This window comes from Excalfactoria chinensis, chromosome Z (genome assembly GCF_039878825.1).
Source record: "Excalfactoria chinensis isolate bCotChi1 chromosome Z, bCotChi1.hap2, whole genome shotgun sequence".
NCBI classification, from domain to species: domain Eukaryota; kingdom Metazoa; phylum Chordata; class Aves; order Galliformes; family Phasianidae; genus Excalfactoria; species Excalfactoria chinensis.
Window position 1 is genome coordinate 2105782 of NC_092857.1, and position 25097 is coordinate 2130878.

Consider the following 25097-nt stretch of genomic DNA (forward strand, 5'->3'; position numbering starts at 1 on the left):
CGCTCGCAGCTGATTGGCCAAGCGCGCCTCGGAGGGGCGGGGCCAATCCGCTCCTCTTCCTGTTGTGCCCAGAGCCGCTGTGGTCGCGGTGGGATCATGGCGGAGGCCGTGAGGGCTCCTCGGAGGGGCCGCCCTAAGGGCAAGGCGAAGGTAGGGGCGGTTTTCTTATAGAGGCTTTTAATCTCTCGAGTTTCTCTGAAACATGTGGGAAGTTGAGAGCGAAGGGCCGTGATGTAACGTAGAAGGGCGTAAACAAGGTGTTTTTGCCTCACGCCGTGTGGTGTTGCCGGTAGGATAGGCCGGCGGAGCGCCCTGTGGTGGTTGGCAGCGCTTTGGTGCCTGTTGGGCTTTGAAACACACGGAGGTGGAGGCCGTCAGCACGAGGCAGCGTGTTGGGTGTCTCTTCGGTGCTGCAGGTGCGGCTGTAGCCGCGGCAGCGCTTTGGTTCTGCGGTTCCTGAGCTCATCGTTTGATTCGGCTCCGCAGTTGGTGCCAGGCAGCCAAGTTTGAAGGTTGCTGTCTGGAGGAATCGTTCTAACAGGAAGGCAGTGAATCACGAGGCGGCTCATTAAAAACACGCGCAGTGGTGGCAACAACCGGCTGCCCTTTGCCATCCCTTCTAGGTGTGATTAACTGCTAAATAATTCCCGGGTGATGCGTGGGGAAGCGTCATGTGTAAGGATCCGGAGTGCTTCAGCATTGCACGTGATGCGTTCCTGATGTCTGTGTTGCTGTTGTTACACTCAGCGTCCTTTTGAGGACTCGTCCAGGTCTGGGGCCTCCAGCATCAGAGGGATGTGTTGATGTTGGAATGGGTGCAGAAGATGCTCAGAGGGCTGGAGCACCTCTGCTATAAAGGCAGGCTGAGGGAGCTGGGGGTGTTCAGTCTGGGAAAGGGAAGGCTCCATAGGGACCTTCAGTGCTTACAGGAGGCTTATAAATAGGAGGAGACTCGCTTTTAGCAAGTCTGGTTGTGAGAGGACAAGAGAAATGATTTCAAACTGAGAGGGGGGATTTAGAATGTTAGTAGGAAATTCTTTACTAAGAGGGTGGTGAGGCCCTGGAAGTGCTGCCCAGAGAAGTGTGTCTGCCCAGTCCCCGGAGGTACTCCAAGACAGGCTGGGGTAGGAACTGGATTTAAGGTCTCTTTTCACTCCAAGCCATTCTGTGGTTCTCACAGAATCATAGAACACGTGGGGAGTGTTTGAAGATGCAGCCTGAGGCCAAATCACACCAAGGATGGTTTCATTCCTGTGCCTCAGCAAGGGTTGTAAGCTTTTGAAAAACAGATGACCTTTGAATTTCCTTCTAGTTGAAGCTGTTCTGTGATAGAAGATGCCAGAATGTGTGCAAGCTGGAATAAAGGCTGGTTCAGCTGCTGTTAGGTGTCTGTGAGCATCCCAGTGAGTAGCACTGAGTTATTGCACATGCGATTCCTGAAAAATAATAGGAAATAATAGGTCTCCTTCTGGCACGAGGTGTCATTCACTGAAAATAGTGCCGTTTTAAACTTAAAGGGTAAGCCCTCAGAAGCAGACTGAAATCTCAGATTTCATGATTTGCTTTAATGTTGGCTCAGGACCTGATTTCTCTCATCCTTTCTCAGATGAAAAACCTTTCAACATTATGGCTTTTTTTTTTTTTGTCTTAGAATGAAAGAATTGAAAGGCACTTCATGAATATTAAGAGGTTTTATTTATTATTATTATTTTTGTCTAACAGTAGCATTAGAGTGTCAGAAGTATTTTGTGATCAGGAGTGTTTGCAGGTTTTAACGTAACAGGAAACGCAGTCTGAAAGCAAAGCTACTCTATTAGCCATTTTGTGAAGAAGCTTTGAGCACATGGTTCAATTCAAAGTAGGCTTGAGGTTGCGATTTGGAAGCGCCTCGCCTTCTCATAAAGCAAAGTCTTGTCAGCTGCTTAGAGAAAGTTTGTGTGAAGTTGTCACTAAGTTTGCAAAGCTGTCATCTCTTCTTCGGTCTTGGAGGAGCATTGAGAGGTTTCCCTGTTTTCAGCTGTGATCTCTGTTATGTTATCTGGGTCTCCCACAAGCAAAGTGGGCTTGTCCAACTCTTCAGTTTTACTTTTTATCAGTAGATGAGTCCACACGAACTGCTTGTAAGTGCACCTTTAGCAAAACCCTTACTGACTTCGCTTGCCACATTATTTCCTGTGCTGTGCTTTGGGAAGGAGACAATTGATATACTCCCATGAATCCAGTCTGAAGAATACAGATCAGATAACACGTTACAGTTTTAATGTCACTTCTGAGCTGTGCTGTTTCTGGTCTGTGATACCTGTTTTCAATGGGTATTATTTCAGGGGTTGTATTAGGGGTAATTAGAAGATGTGCTCTAGATCTTTCTTTGTTCCAAAATCACTTTCTGAAAGTAATTTTCTGACCATGAAGTAACCCTGTAAAACTTGAGGTGAATTTGTTTTTGTTATGTGGATTATTTATGAATTGGTGGAACACCTCGTTCTGGGATGTCTGTGGATTTTCATTTGGAAATATTGAAATATCTTTCAGGAGCTGACCAAGAAAACAGACATTGATGCACAGTATCTGAAGGGCAGTTAAAGACCGAGGATCTGTGTGGTGCATTTCTTTTTACCTTATTATTTTGAAAATTAACCTGTTAAGATGCTTATAGAGTTGTGGCGTTGACTGGTGGTGTTTTTTGGTGATGGTGGGGTTTGGGATGTGAGGAAGGGGGATTTGCTAGTTAATAATGCTGTTCATTTATTTCTAGGAGAAGAAGAAGAGAAGTAACGAGGACTCCCAGATACGAGAGCCTGATGAAGTTTTCCTCCCTCCTGTGGCAGAAGTGTCTTCTCAGGCCACTAAAGTGCAAGTGGAGCAACCAGGAGAATTCACAGAAATTAAGCTCAGTGATGAAGCAGAGCGTGGAAAAGCTGTGACTGATGCACGTGACATCTCCCCCTGTAATTTAACAAGCCAAGGATCTTTGGCAGCGGCTGTAGAGCCTTCAGCAGATGGAGAAGAGAGTGAAGCTGGTCCTTCACGTGAGGAGTGTGGAGGGGATGTTGAGAAAAGTGAAAAAAGCAAGGTGGACAAACCTCCCAGCCTTGTGGAGGTGGTTGCTAGTGGATCAGGAAACACTGATGTGATGAGCAGTTCCTGTCATTCCAGTGCAGCTGCTACTCAGGCAGTAGTGGGCATTGCAAGGGGCAAAGAAACTGAAAGTGTACAAGATGCTAAAAGTCCTCTTATCCGTTTCTCAGAGAAACCTCCTCTGAGTCCTTCGCAGCCCTGTGAGAAGTCCAAGGCACGTGTTCATTGTTTGAAGTTGAAATCAGTTTATCCAGACTTGTCGATGGAGTTGGCCTATGAGAGACCAACCATAATGGCAGTCAAACCATTGTTGCACAATGAAAGACTTTATCCGGAGCTGCCAACTGAACCCGAACTCGTGCCTTTTACCAGAGAACAGCTGAAAATTTTTGAACCCTGTTCATGGCTGGAGAATGTTGACTCCTACACAGAGGAATTTGAAAGTGTTGCTCATCAAGACAGGCATGAATTTTATGAACTGCTCCTGAACTATATGCGCTGTCGGAAGCAGCTTTTGCTGGCTGAGGCGGAGCTGCAGGCTATGACAACAGACTGCCAAAATATTAAGGGGAGGTTATGGACTTTTAAAGAAGAACAGAAGACTGTGCAGGTGCTGTTATGATGCTGCTTTTCAGGCATAACTATTAGGATGTGATTCTGAATGTTTGCTTGCTGTTCTGAAATAGATGTTTGACTTAGCTTTTTTGTTTCCACTAAACCCAACTTCAGATTTCGGAGTATCATCCTGTTGAGTTTAGGACAGTCTGTTGTTGGATTATAAAATCAAGTCTGGGGTAGTAGGATCTGCTTTGTTGCTCTCTTTTGGGGTGAGGCATGTGTTTAAGCTGTCCATCAAGTTCTTCCTGTAGTGTTGGGTTAAGTCTGTGCCACAGTACTTGCAGAAAATGGAAGATGTATGTGGTAAGATAGGGCTGTCTGTGGAATGTCAGAATGGTCACAGTGATGGTGTCCAATCTGGCTTGCTGCCTGTAGTGATTGTTTTCACTGACATCATTCCTGGCTGTGTCCCATTCTCAGAGGTGCGTATGTTGAGGAGTTGGAGTCATGCAGCCTTGCATGTGACCCTGTTACTGGGAGCACAGGGTGTGTGACTTAAATCCACCTTCAGGAACAGTTGCTCCACGTGTGTATCTGTGGTTACAGTCACTGCTGTGGTGCTCGTGTTGCTCTGTAGCACAGCCGCTTGCAATCCAGTGGGATCTGAGGAACTTCTTAGTGCAGACATCAGAGGAATGTTCCCCAAACTCATTCAGTGTAGTTCATTTTTGGAGTTTTATGGTGTGGGAGTGAGTGCCAGCACATCATTAAAACTGCTGCAAGGTGTTTAATACCAATGTATGTGGTGGTTCTCACTATTCTTGTGTGTGTGTCCTTCTAAAGCTAGTGCCTCTGCTGTGCAGTTCCTCAGAGTTTAATGTTGAGTGATGTCTGCTGGGCAAATTGTAATCTTTTTGTTGCTTGAGATGTAACTTACCTGTATCACCGAATCTCACTGGACTCTCAGCTTTGTGCTGTTAAGCTCCTACATGGAGAGCAGTTTTGGCTTCACTCTTAATCCCTTTGGTGCATTTTATGGTTGGCTAAGCCTGCTGCCTGCTTGATTCCCTCCTGCTTCACAATTTATTGCATATCCAGAATAGTTGTTTTCTGATTGCCAATTTAAAATTCATACTCAAATAATTTAAAAAAAAAATACAAGACCAGACTTCCAAAGGGCATAATCTGGAAGTGTGTTTTCTGCTTTTGTAAAAGAATAGCGGAAGAATCATGTGTTGTGACTTTCTTTAGCTAAAGAATTGGAAACAGGGCGAAGGCTGTTCTCGTCTTCTAATTCTAGTCTGGGAAAATGATTGCAGTTCATTTAGAAACCTTAAATTTATTACAGGCAATTGCTGTAAATACTGAGTTCTGAGAGTTTTAAAAAAAGGTTTTACTTGCTCTGGTATCTATGTTCCAGTTTAAAATACCAGATTTAAACACTTGTGGGAATCCTTAAACTACTGATCATGTGCACTCACCAGGAGTAAGAGTTTGTTTATCATTGTCAGTGATACAGGCAGGTAACTTCATGCCTATTTCTGTATTTCAGTTGTTGAGGATTTATATGAATCATTTCTTATGAAGTCCAGGATAAGCATTTCATTGTTCAGTAGATCTGAAAAATATGTAGAATGTTCCCGAACGTTTGTCCACCTGTAAGCTTTGAAATCCTCTGAGGGGAGAGTCATGTCTGGGTCACTTTCTGTAAGCACGTTTGACTGAGTGACAGAATTACTTACATAAAATAACTGCTTTATTTTCAGGGTGTCTGTGCAGATCAGTGCAAAGTGACTGGTCACCATCGCTATCAGACAGTGGAGATGAATGGAAGTGTGTTGGGAGAACTGAAAAAGCTGTTTGAAGCCAAAGCAGAGCACGTGCATCAGACGCTGGCATTGCACTCCTACACGTCAGTGCTGTCTCGGTTACAGGTGGAGTCCTATGTGTACAGGTTGCTCAACAGTTCCTCCCTGCTGAGATCAGTGGCTCTTCAGCAGCAAGAACAAGGTGTGTTCCTATTGTGCTGCTGTGCTATTGGGGGTGCCCAGCACCTTGTTCACCTGAAGTTTTAGAGTCTTGTTGATGGGATTTGTGTACTGGGGTGTAGCTCCCCTGATATTAAAACCTGTCAGTTTTTATGGAGGGATCAGTGGAACACTTTTCTCATGGAAAAACTCTAGTTTTGTTACCCCGTTGGAGAATGGAAGGTGATTGCAGGATTCCCATCTGTCTAGGCTGTATACTGCCATGGATTACTCTAGAGAAACAGCAGGTGGGATGGGACACCTGGAGCTCATTCTGTTGTTATCAAAGTTGCCATATAATAATACAGTCCCTTTTTCAAACTGATGATGCACAATTTTAAAAACTACTTCCTGCTTTACTGCTTTTGGAGGGCTATTTGAAATCATGCAGCTCTAACATTGGAAAATCATTTTGGTTTCATCCTATACATATTTGGGTTTCTGCCTATATCACACTTGGGCTAAAGTGTGGATCTCTCTGAAACTTAACCTTTTTTGACATCCTCGCTTTGTTCTCCACATCCTGGTTGGTTTATATGCATAGTAAGTGGAGGTGCTTATAAAATTAATGTTGAGGGAAGGCCTTTAATGAGAGTAAACAGAGTATTCTTGTAATTAGCCTTCAGTGCTTAATTATAAGATTAAAGTTTGCTACATAAGTGTTCTTTGTCAGTTTTAACAAGCAGCTGTGTTGAAATATCTTGGTGTCTATAGTTACAGAGAGGAGATTTTCTGTATACCCACAGAACAACTATGTACTCTGCTATTCTGAAAGCTGTTGATAAACTCTCTGTTATTCTTTCTTTCTTCCTTTCTTTGATTTGCAGTTTCAAAACAGTCTGAAAATCTTTCTGCAGACTTGAGCCACTTGAAGGAGTGTATCAGCGTTCTCTTCAGCTTCACTCGCAGAGTTATTGAAGATCCTCAGTTTCAGAGTGACCTTCTCATGTGGCTGCGGAGACTGGTGAGGGAGTGAGCAGGGATAGAGCGTTTAGATCCAACGCATGGGATGAATTACAGAGTTCTGAAAGTGCTGTTGTTTTTCCTGCTGACTCATAAGCAACTAGTTTTTTGGGCTTCTGCTCTTTTGTGAGCAGAATCTCTTATTGAATTAGAACGAGTTCCCTGTTTTGATGAAGTCAGTGAAGGTCAACCGTAGTAATGAGGGCTGGCACATGAGCAGACAACACTGCACACATTGAAATTAAGTTTATTTTTTGTAATGCACGTGGAGTATTAGTGCTTCTACTTATTTTGTAATGTGGATCAGCATTTTTGAGAAACTTCTGTTCTTGCTTATTTTTAAAGAAGCTTTTAATAGAGTTATAATTAATATTATGCACTATACGGAATGATTGTCACTGTGGCTTGTGAACCAAGCAAACAGGCTTTTAAATAACGTTCCACTGTAAGTCACTCTGGAAACAGACTAAGTGGAAAGTGTGAGGGTAGAAAGAACAATACTGCATTTTCCTACTTAGCGAGACTATAAAGAAATGAACCTTGAAATTATTTACAACAGTGCAATATTTTTTTTCTTTAGGTTTCAGTATTGCAACGAATTGGCTGTCCTGGTGACCATCTCTTCCTTTTCAACCACATCTTGCGTTGCCCAGCTGGGATTGGTGAATGGGCTGTTCCATTCATTCAGGTGTGAATGTTTAATTCTTTGGTTCTGGAAAGCTGGAATAGGTGAGGTGAGGTTAGAAGCACCTCTATGTGTGAGTTAGAAGAGCTGAGAAAGAGCAGATTTTACAGCCTGTCCATTGAAACTTGTGTTTCCCTGGAAAGTTTATTAGCTGGGTAATTTTGAGGACAAGGAATAGGGTTCACTTTGTGTGGTTTAAAGGGAGCACATGCATCCACAGGCATTGGAACTCTGTTTCAGAGAGGGAAAGATGTTGGAAATCTGGCCGTATTAAAATGTCTTCTCTGTGCTAACAGAGAAAAGGCAAGCAATGAAGTAAAAGGGTAGTTGGAGGTAGAGTTGTAGATTCCCCTCTGCTCAACTCCTAGCTTCCCCTTTGGTGCCAAGATGTATATAGGAGGGGAAGAGAGTTCTTCTTTTGTGGTCCTCTTGGTGTATTTTGTCCTTATTTTAATTCCTTTCCGTAAGTACTTCACAGTAGCACCCAGTATTGTGCCATACCAGCACTGCCTCCTGGCTGTTGGAACTGTCTTTTACGAGTAGTTTTCAGTCTGAACTAGACGCTAATGGCAAATGTGGAACTCAGAATACGAACCTTGCACTTAAGACTGATTTTTTTTTTCCCATTGTTTTACTTAGACCGTAACTTAGATTTACTTAGGTTTCTTTCTTTTTTTATTACGTTTAATTGCAGATTAAAGTCTTGGATAATCCATCGGGGGTCTTTCATTTCATGCAATCTCTTGCCTTGCTTATGTCTCCCGTTAAGTAAGTATGAAAACAACATTTTATTAACTTCTGCTGATTTAGGAGTAGAAAACATCGTGGTAGAAAACCTATTAGTCCACAGCCCTGAAAGTGCACAAGTAAGAGATTCACAGTTAAAGATTTTTACTCTTTCACCTTGAAATACAGCCATGGCAGTGCATTTTCCTTCTGCACAAGGTGTGGCTAAGGCTTGCTTTTAGCTGCGAAATAACCGTGATGGCTGATTTAGTGGTTTTTATTTTCAACTGTGAATTCTGAAATGGGGTTCTTGCCTTGCATGATGACCTGTTCAGGATGCTGTTTCTGCAACAGATGGCCTTGAATAAAGCGTTTGCTAAATTGGTGTGAATGCTGATTGTGTTTCTTAATTTGTTTTTCATGGTTTTCTAAATCTGGATGGACTACATGGTGCTTGGAGGGGCTAGCTAATTAAACCAGTCGTTAGTGAAAGCTCCTATTACATGCTTTAGATAAAATGTATTACTTACTTTGATTCCCCAACTCAGATCTTAATGTCAGAGGAGCAGTGTGTGCCAGCTTTTAGAGTTTTGTCTGACCTGGAGTTAACTGGGACTTCTGGTTGTTGTAGAATATTGTTTTAAAAGGTCTTGTTTTACCTTTCTAGTCTAGAACTTTTTTTGGGGAAATAAATGTGTTCTGAGAAATGTGTGTTGCTGGTGGGTTATTAGCAGGTCCTTCAGCAAAAACTGATGCAAGATGTTTGGAGTGGCTCTCTTAATTGTTCATATAGGAACATGGAAACTGCACATGGCTTTAATTTTAGAGGTCTGACATTTGTCTGGTACAGCAGCTGTGTATCAGGAGCCAGTTGAGATTTTAAACCCAATTTAGGATGAGCTACTAGTGTTGTGAAATTCATCATTGTGAAACTGGTGTGTTTGTATTACCAGTGTAGGGATTCAGAGAGGTCAGGAGTTTTGTTGCTGTGTGTTCAGGGTTCTGATACAACATTCCTACTTAAAAGGAAGTTAGGTGTTACCATTTTAACTTCTTATAATGCCTTTCTGCATGTTTGTTTGACTTGCTGGTATATATTTGAAGAGCTGAGGATTTATGTGACAGGGAGTCTTAAAACTAGTGTCCTAGACACAGAAGTACAACATGGAACTGGAGATGGCTTGATATGAAGCAATTCTTTCCTGGAAGTTCTTTGGTTATGATAGCTTGATGTACTAATGTTGGCGTGGTGTCAGCTAACGCAGCCTCGAAAGTTGTACAGTGGAGCTGACCTGCACAAGGTCTTGTAGGACATCAGGTTTGACAGACTTGTTAATTTTTTTTGTTTAATTTGTTTTGATTGTCTTCTCGGATGTGGGTAAACCTCTGAAGGCAGCTAAGCCTCATACAGCTACTTATTTCCCTTGTGGTTGTAAGGGTAAAAAGTAATAGTGCAAAAACTTGTGGGTTAAGGTAAAGGCAAATTAATAGTGAAACAGAAGCTGTGCAGTGCATGTAAACAAAACAAAATAAGGGATTGATTTGATATCTCCCTGTTGGCAGGTAGGCATAGAGCCATTTCCAGAAAAGCAGGACTAGTTGTACATAATGTTTATTTGGAAGACAAATGTCATTACTCAGAAGAACACCCCACCTTCCTCCTTCTTTTCTGCAGCATTTACAGCTGAGACATGGCACTGTAAGGTGAGGAATATCCTGTTGGCCTGTCTTGGTCAGCTGTTCTGGCCATGTCCCCTCTGGAGCACTTCAAGTTGGCAGGGTAGCATGGGAAGCAGAAAAGGCACTGTGAGCATTGCTCTGAAACAATTAAAACATCAGTGTGTTACCAGTGCTGTTCATCGCTGTTCCAAAGTGCAGCACCTTAGAGGCTGCTGTGAAAGAAAATCAACTCTGTCCCAGTCAAAACCAGTACAGTCTCGTAAGGAAAAGATAAAGAAATTCAAAGGTTTTAATTTTTTAATTTCCCTAAACTTGATTTTTATTTAAATCAGAAATCGGGTGGACTTCATGTGCCATATGAAACCGAATGAAAGGAAAAGCTCCTCTTCCTCTGGGAAAGAATCTGGAAACTGGACACTGGTAGATGAAGGAGGAGAAGAGGTACAGCAAGTGACTTTTTTTTTTCCCCCTTTTACTGCTTTTATGCAGCCTCACTGTACTGATCTTGTGAAATGGAGTAAGGAAGACTGACTGTTGTTTAGTGGCATCATGTGAACTTCAGTTGTTTTTTATTCTCCTTTTGCCTCTGTGGCGTAATAATAGATAATCGTGGTAGAAAATAGTTTCTAGAAATGAGTAACAAGGATGGAGATCAATTTAAGGGGGCTGTTGCATGGAAATGGCCCATTTGAATTCTGCTTCCCCTCATAAACCACATTTCTGAAAAAAACATTTCTCGTGCTGTTTCCTAGTTGGTGAGTACAAGAACTCAGACAGGAATTCTGGAGCCTTTATATGTGAGAGGAAGAGTTTAGTTATGCTTCGTTTTGTTCCTTCAAGTAAACTGGAATTGATACAAATTGTGTTAGCCTTTTTATGGTGTTTTTTGTTGAAAAGCAAGTAAAACTGAGTTTTATCTACAGGATGAGGATCCTGAAACAAGCTGGATTTTGCTTTTGGAAGATGACCTGATTGTTCTGTTGTCACAGTTTCCATTTCATGAACTTTTTCAGCACTTCCTTGGGTTTAAGTCTGCAGGTAAAACAGCTGTTTTTCTTATGGTAATTGTATTAATGACAACAAAGGCTGAGAATACTGCTGTGTTATGGGAGTCTCTGATCTGAAGTTATAATGAACACATGCAAGAACTCACAGACTAAACAGATAAGGTGGAAATGTGTGATGTTTATATGAGATAACTTAAAATGTTGCTTAATTACATTAAGCAACTGCTTGTTAGAGATTTTAAAAGCTTCATAGGCTATTTGTACTTTCATACTTAGAAGTATTTGTTATCTGTTTCATAAAAGAAACATAAATCTCAATGTCTATCTGATGGACAGCGAAGATGTTATTTGTTGCTTTGAGTGCTTCTGAAAGAAAGAATCCGGAAGTCATGCATGTTTTTTTGGTACTTAACTTGTCCTGCCTTGGTCTTAGGTACTTATTTTCCTGAAAAAACAACTTCTCAGGAGATGATGAAGATTTTTGCTTTTGCAAACTCCTTGGTGGAACTTCTGTCTGTGGGGTTAGAAACATTTAACAGAGCACGATACCGGCAGTTTGTGAAGCGGATTGGTCAGCTGATCAAGTAAGGGAGTATCTTTTCTGTGGTACAATTGAATCCTTTTCATGCATTCTGGTTTAAAAATTAGATTTTCTTCATGAATAAGCTAGCCAAGAGCTGGTTTTGGCTTGTTTGTGTTCTGAGAGTTAGTTGGTTTAGGGTTAGATGATCTGTTATCCAACGTCCTCGAGTCCTTTACCTGAAAATACCTGTGCAGTAAAGAGCTGCAGTGTCTAAATGCTGTAGCTGCAGAAGAGAGCCAGGTGAATTGTGAAGCACCAGCAAAGCTTATTTAATCTTCCTTTCTTACAGACTGTGCTATTGCTTACTTGCAATTGTACTCTAGCATTGTTTCAGTTTTACTTTGGTGATTCTTAAAATAAATAGATAAATTGCACCTTGAAAATGTTCTTGCAAATGTAACTGGAAGCTAAACATTGCTCTATAATTTTTAAGCCCTTAGCATTCACTCGCCTTCAATGAGTCTGTTTTTAATGGGGATACACTTATATTACTTGGTGTAATTAATCTTTTATGGTTTCGTTGCGTGCTCTGCCATTCCTTGATGTAGGATTGTAGAGCTTGAAAGATCGTATGCAAATTAATTTGATATAACAGAATATTGTGCATTGTTTGCTTGCAAAACCAAGGAAGCATAGCGCAGGAATTTTAGGTTCACTCTCTCTAAAATAGGGAATTACAGGAACATGGTATTCATATGGCAGTCTCTGAAAAACAGAGGATAAAGTGTGAAATATATCTCTTGTAACTAAACCAGAGTCTGACTGCATGTCTGTGTTTTCTATGGTGATGATGTGCTTAGCGAGACATCTACAACTTTGTTCTGCTATGTAGGATGACAGTTTGTCATGTGAGTGACCACTGGGCCCAGTACATCAGTGGCAATAAACAATATGGATCGATAGGACATCCATACTCCATGGACAAGTTACAGCTGGAGTTTGATGAGCTGTTTTTCAGAGCTGTTCTACATGTTCTGAAGGCAAAAAGGTAAGCTGTACTGCATGGCTGATACTGGCCTCATTTTGGAGTATCGTTTTGGAAGTGTGAGATATTTGAAACTGGGAATTGCAGTAATTTTAGGTACTTCATGGTTTAAATGAGACTGTAATATGCAGGATTTTTCAGTGCATTGGTAGCATTAAGATGGGGAAGAATTACCCCTTGAATTCTAGATATCTGGCAGAAGCTCTGGGGACTTGTTCAGTTCAGAAATAGGTTAACCCAAAATTAGAGGTACCAAAACACATCTTCGCGTTCCTAATTCTGTCCTAACTGTATGGTAGGGGTGTGGGCATATGGCTTTAATTTATTTATTTATTTTTCAAGGGTTGAAGTTTATCAGGGTTTACCTTTCTGTTTGCTTCTTCACATCTAACAGGCTGGGAGTCTGGCTCTTCATGTCTGAGATGCCTTACGGAACGTTATCCAGTAACATGCTCTGGAAGCTCTTCTTTGTCATGCATTGTGCAGAGAGTGAGAACCTGGAAAAGCTCTGCTCCACTTTACAGCCTGCTGACTGCAAACAGAGACTTGAAGGTAGAATTTCTTCTCTCAGAACCATTTCTAACAGATTCAGCTGCAGCTGCATGAGCAACAGATTTAATTCTTTGCAGGTTCCACTGTTAAATATACCCTCTGCAACGTGACTGGTCCGGTGTCCTCAGAAATGTCTTGGGTAGTTTAACAGGAACTAGTTTTCTCTCCTAGCTGCTTCAGATAGATGCAAGAGTGCCACGCGGCAGGTACATCTTCTGTGTTCTCATGTCAAGCTCCACCTTGACCTCCAGCAGCTTTGGGAGTATGATTTTGATCCTGAAACACTGAATTTTTTTCTACTTATGGGCTTTTATGAGCTGTTTTTTGTCTGTTAGAATTGGAATCATAGGGGTTGGAAGTGACAGACTCCTTATAATAGGCTGAGCAGGAAAGGTCAAGTCTTTGGCTATTGCTCACTGTATAAATATTCCTTCATCTTTTCCTAAAGTTGGTGGTATTGGTTTCAGCAGTTTGTGTTGTTGGATATTTACTTACCTTCCACGTCTACTGATGCTGTGCTTTTTTAAATTTCCTATATAGTTCTTCTTTCTCTTTTCCTTTAACTTTCATCCTGTATTGATCTTCTGAGCCATCATGCAGGCTTCAGCTATAGCATAGCTTTGTAGAAGCCAATTTGAATGCTGTCTTTTCTTTGTTTCCTTCTTCATGAGAAAACATTTCAGGACTTGATTAACAGGGAGACAGATGACCAAAGTAGTGACTACCTACTCCACAACCTCTTTCTCATCTCAAGGAAGAACAAGTCTCACTGCCTGTCAGTTTTATTTTTCAGCTAGCTGGTAGTCCAGATACCTTTCACCACATCAGCAAAATCTTGAAGAAAATTGGTCTTGAGAAAATAAGTCAGTGTCTTAACTCTGTTTGCAATGTACTATATTTTAGGGTAGTTAATACAGAGTGCAAGAGGGATGTGTAGATTGTAACTGTGTATATTTTATGAAGTACTGATTTAATTTAACTGGCCAGTGCTAATCGGTGATGGTTATTCAGTTTCAGTGACAACAGTTTGTTTTATTTTCTTTTTGCATCTTAAGCAAAGATAATGGAATATGATGTGTTGGGTTGCAGCTGTAGTAGGAGAAGGACTTTTGTAAAACATTATTTATTGTTCAAGCTTTGTATTGCTTCTTGCTAACTTTTGTTTTAAAGTCCCTGGTATGCTGATGTAGGATATTTTTATCCTCTTCTTTCTCCTCAGTTGGTTGTGTCAGCACACTGATGACTAGGCAGTGAATATCAGCAGTTTTTAGTGGAAATCCACCTAATCTTCTCAAATCGCTTATTTTTTCCTGACATCAATGCAGTGCTGGCTTATTTCCCTTATTTTGTACCTTAATACACCACAGCACAGACATTCCCTTGGGAGTGTACCCCATTGATACTGATGGGGATGTCATTGGTCTACTGTGAGTTGATGAGGTGGAGGCTCAGATTTCTTTTCTCCTTGTCTACATTCACTTCCAGGATATGGCTCAGTGGGAGTCTGTGAGTTGAGCAGTGTGTGGAGCCCAGGTACAGTGCAAAGGAAGGTTTTCCTTAAGCAGGAACCTGCAGAGAATACACTGTGCTCATGTACTCAGCAGCTCTTGGCTTTCCATTTTTGGTCTCTGTTCATGAATTTACCAGGCTGTTTCTCTCCTATCCAGTTTGTTTCCAGCTTCCTGCCCTCTTGTTTTGCTTGTCTGTGCCTTATCAAGTGTGTAAATCACAGCGTTAATGTGACAGTTGCTGTCACTGGTTCATTTCTTGCTTTCATGTTCAGCCCCTTTTCCTTGTGGCTTACTCTGCTGTGCCTTTATATGCTGTAATGACCAAGTCTTTTCTTGTTCTTGAATACAGAGATGAGTGGGTGGGACATCAGCTTTGTGTCTGTTGTATCTGTTAAGACTGCAGTTTGTACTACAGTATGGGAAAACTGTTTATTAAATTGCACAGTTCTCCAACACATTCATTAAGTGTTTTTGTTTGTTTTTTTTTTCCTTTTTCTTTCTGTTTGCCTGCATTTCACTCTTGGATTTAAAGAACTTCAATTCTTTGCTTTCAGATGTATTTTGCAAACAAGTATATTCACTGAGTTTTGTCAGATTGAGTTTGAGAAGCAGAAATTGATCTTTCTCTGAAGTTCTTTAGCATCTCTTAGGCCCAGTGCTAGATGTTTTTGTTTGCAATCAGCATAGAATGATCTCTCTAGTTTAATTGCTGCTTGAGATCGTGGTGTGTGCAATTAGCAGAATCTCTTGACTTGATCTAAATCTCCCTGCTCAGCTTGGGTGGGCTCAGTTTTAGTCTTTCATTGGATGTAACACTGGTTGGAAACGGAATGCTTCCTTGTAATTTGGGCTTCATCTAGTGAACTAATTGCTGCAATGTATCATGGAAGCTGAAAACATGAGAATGTTCTTACAAGACAAAGACTCAAGCAGTTCTTCCTGTGGGTGAACTTTTCTTGAAGCAGTTTTAGCTTTCACTCCGGATGACTGCTATATTTTCTGAATCATGTGGGCTCACTGCATGCTTCTGTGTTCCTTGCACTTTTCAACTGCTTGTTTCTGAAGAGAGGGTTTTGAGTTGCAGGCCTCTATTAGTGGTAATTCCTTTGTAACTGATTCTTTCTCTGGGATCAGACTGTGTTGAAGTGTTGATTATGTATGTCCTAAAACACACCACTGTGTGACTTTTCTAGACCCGCAGCACCTTGAAAGTTTTGAGAAGTATCTCCAGTCCATGAACGGCTCCGAAGAAATTTGTCTGCTCACCACATTTGCTCAGATGGCACAAACCAAACGGGCTGATGTTGATGAGGATTTTATCAAAATTGTTGTTCTGGAGATATATGAGGTGAGAAAATATTACTGGTCCGTTCAGGAGAGAGGGTGAAGGTGCTCACGTTCTTTGTAACTGTGGGAACTGTGTCTATTTAAACATGAATGACTTGGTTCTGTGTTTTCACAAAGGTGGTATATTGCAGCATCAGTGAAGGTCCGCCATAACAAGTAACTTCTTTTTCCTCATCTTCTCAGGTGTCGTATGTTAGTCTTGCAACAAGAGAGACATTTTCAAAAGTTGGTCGAGAGCTCCTGGGAGCAATTGCCAGCATCCATACGCAGATTATTTCTGTGCTGTTGGATCGAGTTAGAGAGACCATTGAGAAAGTTGGAATGGTAAGTGAGAACTGCTGTCGTTTAAAGCAAGCGCCCAGTTAAAACCAGGTAGAAGTCATACAAACCATGTGTGGATACAGCTTAGTATGAATGGGTCATGTTAAAGACCTGTCTGGGGTTTTATTTTTTGTTGTATCTCTATTGAAGGCGTAAGGGCGTAGTACAGGTTGTTTTTCCATACTAAATACTGATTTGCCTTCCATTTTCTGTTCTCAAAGGTTTCTTTGTATCTGTTTAAAGAACTGCCTTTGTACCTGTGGAAACCTTCTTCATCTGAAATAGCACTGATTCGAGACTGGTTACTGAATTACAGTCTGACCACTGTGGAGAATAAACTAGCCTGTATTATCTTGGAAGGTCTGAACTGGGGGTTGTGTGAGCAGGTATGTATTAAAGCCAGGAGGCTTGAACTTGTTTGGGTTTCCAGAGGTTATATACTAAGTTATATACCGCTGGTAACATAGCTGTACATTTGAAGGCATGGGAAGGTAAATTCACAGCAACTTTCTAGCCGTTTGCCTGAGGGTTTGCTTGTGTTGGTTTCCTTTAGCACTGTAGCTGAAATTGAAAGGGACTGAAGCAGGTTTGTTTGTTTGGTTTTTTTTTTGCCTTCAGTAAGGGAAATAGCTGACAAAACAGCTGACAGGATACTTCTTGTAAGTCACTTGATAGAGGTATCTGTGACAGCAGACAATGGAGGGATCCCCCTCATAAACCTGGTGTTTATGAGGGTGGTGTGACTGTAGTTTTCAGGATTGTATCCAGATGTGTTTTTCACAATGAAAGGAAACTCTTGATTGAAATGAAGAGGTTTCAGAGCCTTGGCATTTCTGTAAATGACAGGGAAACATTGTGTAGATTTGCTCGAGAAGCTTAATCTGTCTAGGATTCAATCCATGCTCAGTGCACTGCTTTTAAAGAGAAACAGGAATAGAGTGGGGAAAAATCCTGTAGCTTCTGTTCAGTGATTCTTTTTGGCATTGTAATGACTGTACAAAATTCTTCCCTTTGCTGCGTTGATAACTGGAGTACTCGCAGACAAAGGTTGCTTTACTTTTTCTCCCCATTTTTGACCACAAGTGAAAACAAGTGAATGGGATGGAAAATTTAACTGGGAGGTCTTTGCAATAGCAGTTATGTCAGATGTGGGAGGGAAAACACTTCTTTGAAGTTGTAGAAACCTTTTAATGAAGCAGAATTCTGTTGTGATTCTGGATTCTGTATTTAGAAGGATGCACTTCATCTGGATCCAGCTGTTCATTCTGAAGTTGCATTGATGGTCCTTGAAGCGTACCTGAAATACCTCTCCCAGAAACCATACTCTGGATTGCTTTCTGAAAGCATAAAGCAGGTATTCCTTCTTCAAATCTACAGGGAAAAAGGTACTGCTAGCGACAGATAAGAACAACAAATAAAGACTATTTTGTTTCTTATTCTCCTTTTAAGAGCTACACTATCATGATATTATCCATCACAATATCCCAAATCTGAATATTCTTGCACTCACAGTGCTATCTGAAAATAGTGCTGTCTTTTCTAGTGGAATGTCTATGTGAGAAAATAAGTGTTTTTAATTTGTCCCCTTGTAGGTTTGCATTGTTATCTAGCCTGTAGTTGCATTGTTACAGTCTGTTCTTCCTAAGAGGCATCTGCTCATGCAGAGTTGGGCAGCGCTTGCTTATTGAAAGGGTATTGAATGAAACTGGTAGACATAAGGGGCATCCTTCTATTGTCTCCAGTTCTTAATTTTACTTTATTTGAAGACTGGAGTGTTAATCTCTTTTAGGAGATACTTTAGTAGTGGTCAGTACTGTGTTCCCTGGACACCCTACAAACACTTTAATATTGATTTTTACAGCACACTGATGACTGAGGAAGGTATGGCTCCAAGTTACAGAAGGAAGGTTAGAAAGATCAAAGTTAAAAATGTCTTTTTTGGATGTTCAAGTAAAGATGCTTGCATATATTTATTCAGAGCTCTTAGTATTGTGTTGTTGCTTTGTCTCAGTATTTCCTATACAGTGTTTCCTCCTTTCCTGCACTTCTGTGCTTTTTCTTTTTTTCCCCCAGGTCTCTTTTTTTTTCCTCACACTTTGGCACTTCCTTATTTTCTGTGCTCTTTTCTGCCTTGTTTCTCTGCTGTACTCAAACATATTTTGTTGTCTTGTGCCATCTAGATGAATTCTCTGCCCAAACATGCTGCAACCTAGGTTGCTACTGGTCTTTTTGGGTCCGTACTAGCTGGAGCTTGAGGAACATTTCTGTTTATATACTAAAGATGGAAGGAATATCTGCCATAAACCTGAAATTTACACTAGTCTGTTAGACCTTGTACACCATTTTTCCTAAGGATCAGATGAAATTTGGAATCTCTTGATCTAGGCAGACTGTTCATGATAACAGGCACATATATGTTGCACGAAGGCTTTGCCCATCCGTGTTATAAACTGCTCTGCAAGAGGAAACTACAAGTTTTTTAGACTTTGTTGACAGCTGGTAATTTTTATGTGTATTTGTTTATAAAATTGCCAAACACCTTCAAAGATGTTGGTGTTTGTTTTTCCTTTTCTTTTTTGAGTAAAAATATTTAACCAGAAACTGTTATTTAGTAGGGGAAACTTCATCACAACAATGTGGTTTGGTAGCTTTTAACAAAAGAGATGGGTGAAGGTAGAGAGGAGATGGAAATCAAGGTTATAGAAACACAGATTTGAAGTTAAATTAATTGGTGGTGCTACAAGGCGAGTCTGGAAAATAATTACTGTTGTACTGATCCACTGTCATTCGTGGTATTTTGATGGAATAAGCTCATTGTAGCTGACTTGAGTCCTTCCAGACTGCTGCCATATGTGATGCAGTAGGGATGTGCTTCCCCTAATTGCTGTTACTTCTGCTTTGTTTCAGGTCTCTTACCTAGCTAGCATTGTTCGTTATGGAGAAACACCTGAGAGTTCCTTCAACCAGTGGGCATGGGGCTTGATTTTGAGGTTGAAGCTTCACAGAAATGACCGTGGCATACAGTGTGGCTGGCCTGCAGTTCCTGTATCTGACAGTGTGCTTGACATGACAGAATCGATCACGCTTCACCCCCTCCTGAAGGCTGTTAAAGCAGGCATCCCTATTGGCTGTTACCTTGCACTGGCAATGACCACACTAGGTCACAGGTAAGTGTGTCTTCTGGGTTTGCTTTAAATGGATGACCCAGCACCTGAATACCCTGCTCACTCTAATGGTGAGCTAAGAACTACTGATGTCATGTGTAAGCTGGGAGATGATAAATGACTTCTGATGCGAGGGATTGAGCAATCTTTAAGGACAAACAGTTTTGAACAATGGAACTAGCTTTATTTTCCAAAAACTTTTCCAAAAAATGCCTTTTCAAAAACATTAGGATCAAAACAGTGATGAGAACTAATATGGAAACTGTGGCATTATTTCCGGCCATTATGATCATATAATTACAGAACAGCTCTTCCAGTGACTTCCTAGCTGAGCTGGTACAAGACTATTCAAAAAGCAATAAGAAGGAAACCACCCAAGCTGATAATAGTCAGTATAAGAACTTTATAACCTTTCAAATAATCTCCTATCTAAATAAGTGCTGGTATTTCTCAGACAAAAGTATGAGACCTGTAATGTTAACGGGCAAAGGAAATAAAGAGCTTTGATATTTGCTAGTAGCTTAATACTTGATTTAATAGAATCATATAATATCCTGAATTGGAAACTGAACTCTTTCCTAACAGCCAGCCTGATCTTGCCCTGTTGCAACCCCATGCTGTCCCTCATGTGCTGTTGCTGTCACCAGAGGGCAGAGCTCAACACTGCTCCTATGCAGGCTGCCATGAGTATTCCCCTCAGGGCTGAGCAAACCAAGGGAGCTCAGCTGGTCTTCATACGTCTTGCCTTCATACCCTTTACCATCTCCATAGCTCTGGTTTGGATGTTCTCTGGTACTTTTATGTCCTTCTGACTCTGTAGTTCCCAAACCTGCACCCAGTGCTGCAACAGCACATAACAGAGCAGGACAATCTCTCCCTTTTCCTAGCTGGCACCCCGGGCCTGATTCACCTCAGGGCACAGTTGGTTCTTTGGGCTGCAGGGCACACTGCTCCTGATTTAAGTTGTCACCAAACAGAATGCCCAGATCCCTTCCTTTAGGGCTGCTTTTCAGCTTCTCATCTGCAAGTCTCTATGAATAGCCAGGGTTGCCCCATCCAAGGTGCAGAATCTGGCACTTGTGCTTGCTTTGTAGGGTTAGTGATCATCCAGCCCTCTAATTTATCAAGGTCTTTCTGCAAGGCCTCTCTACCCTCCAGGGAATCAATAACTCCTCCCAGAATTTAGTTTCATCTACAAACTTAGTATACATTTTAGTCCTGCATCCAAGTAATTTATTGAAGCAGTAAATGTAACTGGCCCCAAAGTTGAGCAATGAGAAACCCCCCATTTTTGTGGCTATAGACTAGACATAAGATTAACGTTTTCCATCTTGTCTGAACATGCAATTCTTTTTTCCCCCTATCAAAATCTGATGCAGAGCAGTGTACCAAGAAGCTCAGTAGTTAGTTTCCTGGACAACAGGGGCAGAGTTCATCAGAGCTAGCTGTAACTGTAATACAGACTGTAGGGTAGTGCTTGAGCTTCAGCTATAGGGAGTGGAGAAGAAAGTCCAGAGGATCATCAATCCTAAGGCAATGTCAAGGCAGGTAATACAAAACTCCTTCTGTAGATATTGCTATTGCCTCGAGGGAGAGATTGGTTGACAAGAACCCATTATTATTATTTCAGACTTGGTGAGGGTTCCCATCTTCACTGATATATAGGTGTATATTTATGTACATGTGTATATATACATTTAAGTCCCCCGGAAGATAGGAAATTTGTATGCAGTCTTTCAGCTATTGAATAACTTCTTCAGCTAAAGAAAAAAACCTCTGAGTTTAGTTCTTTGGGAGGTCAAAGACTGTATAAATATATGAATGTCTGTACGTTTCATATCACAGAAAGGACCAACATTCCACTTTTTTTTTCCAATAGTCTACATGTTCTTCCTCTTGTTGTTCTGTTTTTACAGCATTGAGAAGTTCTGTTCTGAAGGGATTCCTCTTTTGGGTGTACTTGTCCAGTCTAGATACCTGAGAACAGTAGTCCACATCCTGGATAAAGTTTTACCCATATTTTATTCTTGCCAATATTATCTCCTGAAGAATGAGCAGTAAGTATGATGTATTCCTAACATGTTTATGTTAGAACAGTGAAAGTTAATCTTAAATGTGTTACTCATTCTGGGTTTTGTGTTTAGTGAGAATGTGGCATGTCAGGGAAGAATACCTGCTTTATTTACCAAAATACTTTTTGGCTTGTGGTTGAGAGGGCAGTTATGGAAACGTCCCCTTTTAGTGGTATTTGCACATGATATTCAGTGTTGCTTTGCCATGGAAGGGGGCTGCAAAGAGCTGTACTGACAGGAGCCCTTGGCTTTAGGTGACTGGGAAGGATAAGCAGTTGATGTTATCTGTGTCCTTACCAGTAAGTTGAGCAACAAATGGGAATGTTCCCAAGTGCTGGGCCTCAGCTCTTTGTCCTGGTAAATTAGTAACGTGGTCGCTCATGTGATTTTGGTTTAGATCACATGGCAGACTCTTGGACAAATCCTGGGCTGGACTTGTGTGCTGAGGTGGGTCAAGAACCATTCCCAAAAGGCAGCCTTGCTGTGGTCCACCTCCTTTGGAGGGTAGAATTGTTAACTGCAGATGCAAAGTTTGTTCTGCTGCTTGGTTTTAGTACCAGACAGTGGTCTTGAAATGTGTTAAACTGAATAGATTGAATGAGTCTCTTTCAAAGAGTTAGAGCTCTTCTGTAGAATTTTCTGCTACTGGAATACTTGTTGCTTCCAGGAAGCTTGCCTTTTCTAGAAAGCTGAATAGAAAATACAAGCTACTCCTTGCTGTCTGCACAGCTGTACACTTGCAGTTTCCAATTTGGCCACATTGCAACACTTACGCTGTGTCACGCACTGTTCAGTTCTCAGATTTTGGAAGCATTTTATGACTTCAGATGCTTTCAGTTCTGGTAAAGCAGCCAGGATCTACAGTCTGCTTTGAGCTGCTCGTACTATGCAAGTGATATGGTTAAAATGGAGCAGTTAACTTTGCAGCATTGTTGTAAAGCAAAATCCCAGTATGTGGGTGTCACTAGTGCTGTTGAATTTTTGTGCTCAAGTTTTAAACTAGAAGCAGTTCTTCTGTTTCTCATGCTGTATAATTCGTTCTAGAGTTAATTAATGGAATTTAATTCGTTGGTATTCTTAGGTTTTTATCTCATGTCCAACTGTTCCTTCAGCTGGATAGTGGAGTCCCTCAAGGCATGACCCAGCAGGTCACACATAAGGTAACACAGCACTTGACAGGAGCGAGCTATGGAGAAAATGTTAAACTGCTCAATAGTATGATACAGGTAAGAAGATTTAAACAATAAAAGAGGGAAGTAGCAGGAGAATTGCTTAAAAAATGTGTATACGTGTGTATGTTTACATTTTATAAAATATGTATATGTTTAACTAAGTTAATGCTTAGAGTTACAAAGGTTCAACATGTGTCAGTTCTGTATCCATAGAATGTTCTTTATCGAGGTTGAAACATTGGCTTTGGTTTCCTGAAGTATTTTGCTTGAAGCTTGCCTGAATTTGGCAATTTGCTGGACAGGTCAACAATATGTGCCTGACAGACTTCTTGGAAGATGGATTTCCTATTATCAGAACTCCTTCTGAAAAGGGAAAGTGACGAAAATCACTACTGTCTCACTTGAGACAACTGAAGAATAGGGAAGGTACTCAAATGTTTGAAAGTTTTGCTTTTGACCATTAATTTATAACCACAGTGTGACAGAACGTTTCTGTGTTCAGAAACAGCAGTCAAGAACCAAAGCCCACTATCATCTGAAAGTAAAGGTTAAGAGATGATTGTCTACTCTGGGAGATCCTTTTGCAGGAACAGCAGGCAATACTTCAGGCACAGGTGCTGTCTATGTCTGCAGGTTGTATGGGATCCTGCTTATTGTGGACTTCGTTTTTGCTAATCCCCTCAGATGTATTGATCTCTAAGATGCAGAATCTCTTTCGGAGGTTGGAGATGACAAAGCTATATTTTTGCATAGGTATAGAGAGCATTGCTGTGTGTTAAGGACAGACCCATAGCCTCATACGAGCTGAGCAGTTCTTCAGCAGATCCTTATGCTTCAATTCAAGCTGAAAGAAAGCTCTTGAATAATTCTACCCTTGAATTTGTCAGACTCACATTTTCCGAAGTGACCAGCCAAACGGAGTGGGGCCAACTGCAGTACTGGAGTTCTGGGTTCAGGTCCTCATCAGCCAGCAGCTGTGGCACAGGGACCAGGCAACGCTCTACTTACTGGATCACTTATGTAAAGCTGCTTTTCAGTACAGCCAGGAAGACTGCATACAAAAGCTGCTTTACCAACAGCACAAGGTACGTGGGTGTGGTGTGTTCCTGTGGCTGTTGGATAAATCTGATTTTGATATGAATCTGTTCTCCTGAAGGGCAACAAGAACAGTTGCAATAATGAGTGACAGTGTGGTTATGCTGTTTGATTTGGTTCTGAATAGCTCAAGATGAGTGGAATAACTGATAACTGATAATTAAAACCTATCTGAAATTCAGATTTATTCAGAGGAGTTCTACCATAGCATTTTAGTTTGTGTTCTTTGCATTTCATATGTTAAACAGTATCTTTAGAGCAACAGTAGAGCGTCCTCTCTCGGGGAAAAAAACAGTATCACTATAAAACAATCTTTTCACTGATGAGAAATAAGGCACAAGTATGGGATTCAGTGGTATCTGCCTGAACTGTGGTTGGGAAGTAATTCTGTGAGTCAGAAATGAATCTCAGGAAAAGCAGCATGGAGCTGTAAATTATCTATCAGGCCTCTTAGGGGAAAAAATGTTTTGTGTTTCCTTGCAGAATGCTTTAGGTTATCATTGTGACAAAGGTCTGCTGTCTTCTCTTGTTAGCTGGATTGTGGCAGGCAATGTGACTCCCTCCTTTGTTGAGGGCAATGCCAACTCCTCTCAGGTAAGTGGTATGATGGTGTTACATAAACAGCCCTGGGAAAAGCATCACACAGGTGTTTGTTTTTTCCTGCTTCCATGGGTTTTTGTAGAACTTCTATTGCATTTTTTCTCCCTACCTCTCTTTCTACACATATTATTGTGATAAAATCCTGATTTAGCTGAACAAAGCGTTGCAGACTTATGATACCTATGAGAGCAGGGGCATTTTTCCACAGAGGAATTTTGTTGGATCTATGTCCAAGAATGCACAAATAGGATTAATTTGTTAAGGCTAATACAAGTCTTTAGTTGTTATATTATATATACATATATATATATATATACATACATATATATATATTTTAGTGGGAGAAAGTGTGTAAAGGCTGACTCTTCTACTAGATTCATGCATTTCTGATTAATATTTTTCCTTCTGCTCAAGCATGAAGGAAAACAAAGTAAAGCCTTGCAGTACCTTAGCTGGAGACGGAGTGCTCAAAATTAGACGCTGTACAAAAAGGATATGTGCCTGCAAATAAGGAGGAAACTGCTGTTCAGTTTCCTTTTCTTGATGTGGCACTACTTCTGCAGATTTTTAACGAGAATCTGGAAAAGAAAGAGAAGAGCAAGCTTTTTCTGGTCCTTCTCTCACAACTTTGCTATCAGTATTTCCATTGTTATTGTGTTGTACAGGTCTGGTTTTCGTGGATGGTGTTAAATGTTGAGTCCATATTTGAAGAAGATTCACAGCTTCGCAGGGTTGTGGAGGGAGAGTTAATCATTAATGATTTGTCTCCTGATCAAGCTTTGAAGGTGAGAAAACTGTTCTTTCTCTACTCATAGGGGAACTGCTATAAAGTGCTCTTCTCTGTTGTGTGGCTTTCATCTCTTTCACTTCTTTTACACTTTTGTCCAGAAAAAAAAACTAACACCTCACCTGCTTGGCTTTCCAGGGGGTAAACGTATCTAATGGAAGCTTTCCTTTGTGTTTTGAGTTGA

General features: G+C 41.0%; 1 protein-coding gene across 2 annotated transcripts in view; it reads left to right on the top strand.

Annotated features, from left to right (window-relative positions):
- Positions 1-24: 24 nt before the first annotated feature.
- EPG5 (ectopic P-granules 5 autophagy tethering factor) overlaps positions 25-25097 on the top strand; it is a 47110-nt gene continuing 22037 nt past the window's right edge. For both annotated transcript variants that reach the window (XM_072360163.1, XM_072360164.1), the window contains exons 1-21: positions 25-150; positions 2756-3688; positions 5403-5646; positions 6491-6627; positions 7207-7314; positions 8006-8079; positions 10050-10158; positions 10641-10755; positions 11158-11308; positions 12140-12295; positions 12687-12844; positions 15549-15703; positions 15886-16026; positions 16245-16409; positions 17255-17377; positions 18931-19190; positions 21104-21244; positions 22341-22485; positions 23319-23516; positions 24010-24120; positions 24792-24911. In XM_072360163.1, coding sequence (XP_072216264.1) covers positions 97-150; positions 2756-3688; positions 5403-5646; positions 6491-6627; positions 7207-7314; positions 8006-8079; positions 10050-10158; positions 10641-10755; positions 11158-11308; positions 12140-12295; positions 12687-12844; positions 15549-15703; positions 15886-16026; positions 16245-16409; positions 17255-17377; positions 18931-19190; positions 21104-21244; positions 22341-22485; positions 23319-23516; positions 24010-24120; positions 24792-24911 — 3798 coding nt within the window. In that variant the 5' untranslated portion in view covers positions 25-96. The remainder of the gene's footprint in view (positions 151-2755; positions 3689-5402; positions 5647-6490; positions 6628-7206; positions 7315-8005; positions 8080-10049; positions 10159-10640; positions 10756-11157; positions 11309-12139; positions 12296-12686; positions 12845-15548; positions 15704-15885; positions 16027-16244; positions 16410-17254; positions 17378-18930; positions 19191-21103; positions 21245-22340; positions 22486-23318; positions 23517-24009; positions 24121-24791; positions 24912-25097) is intronic.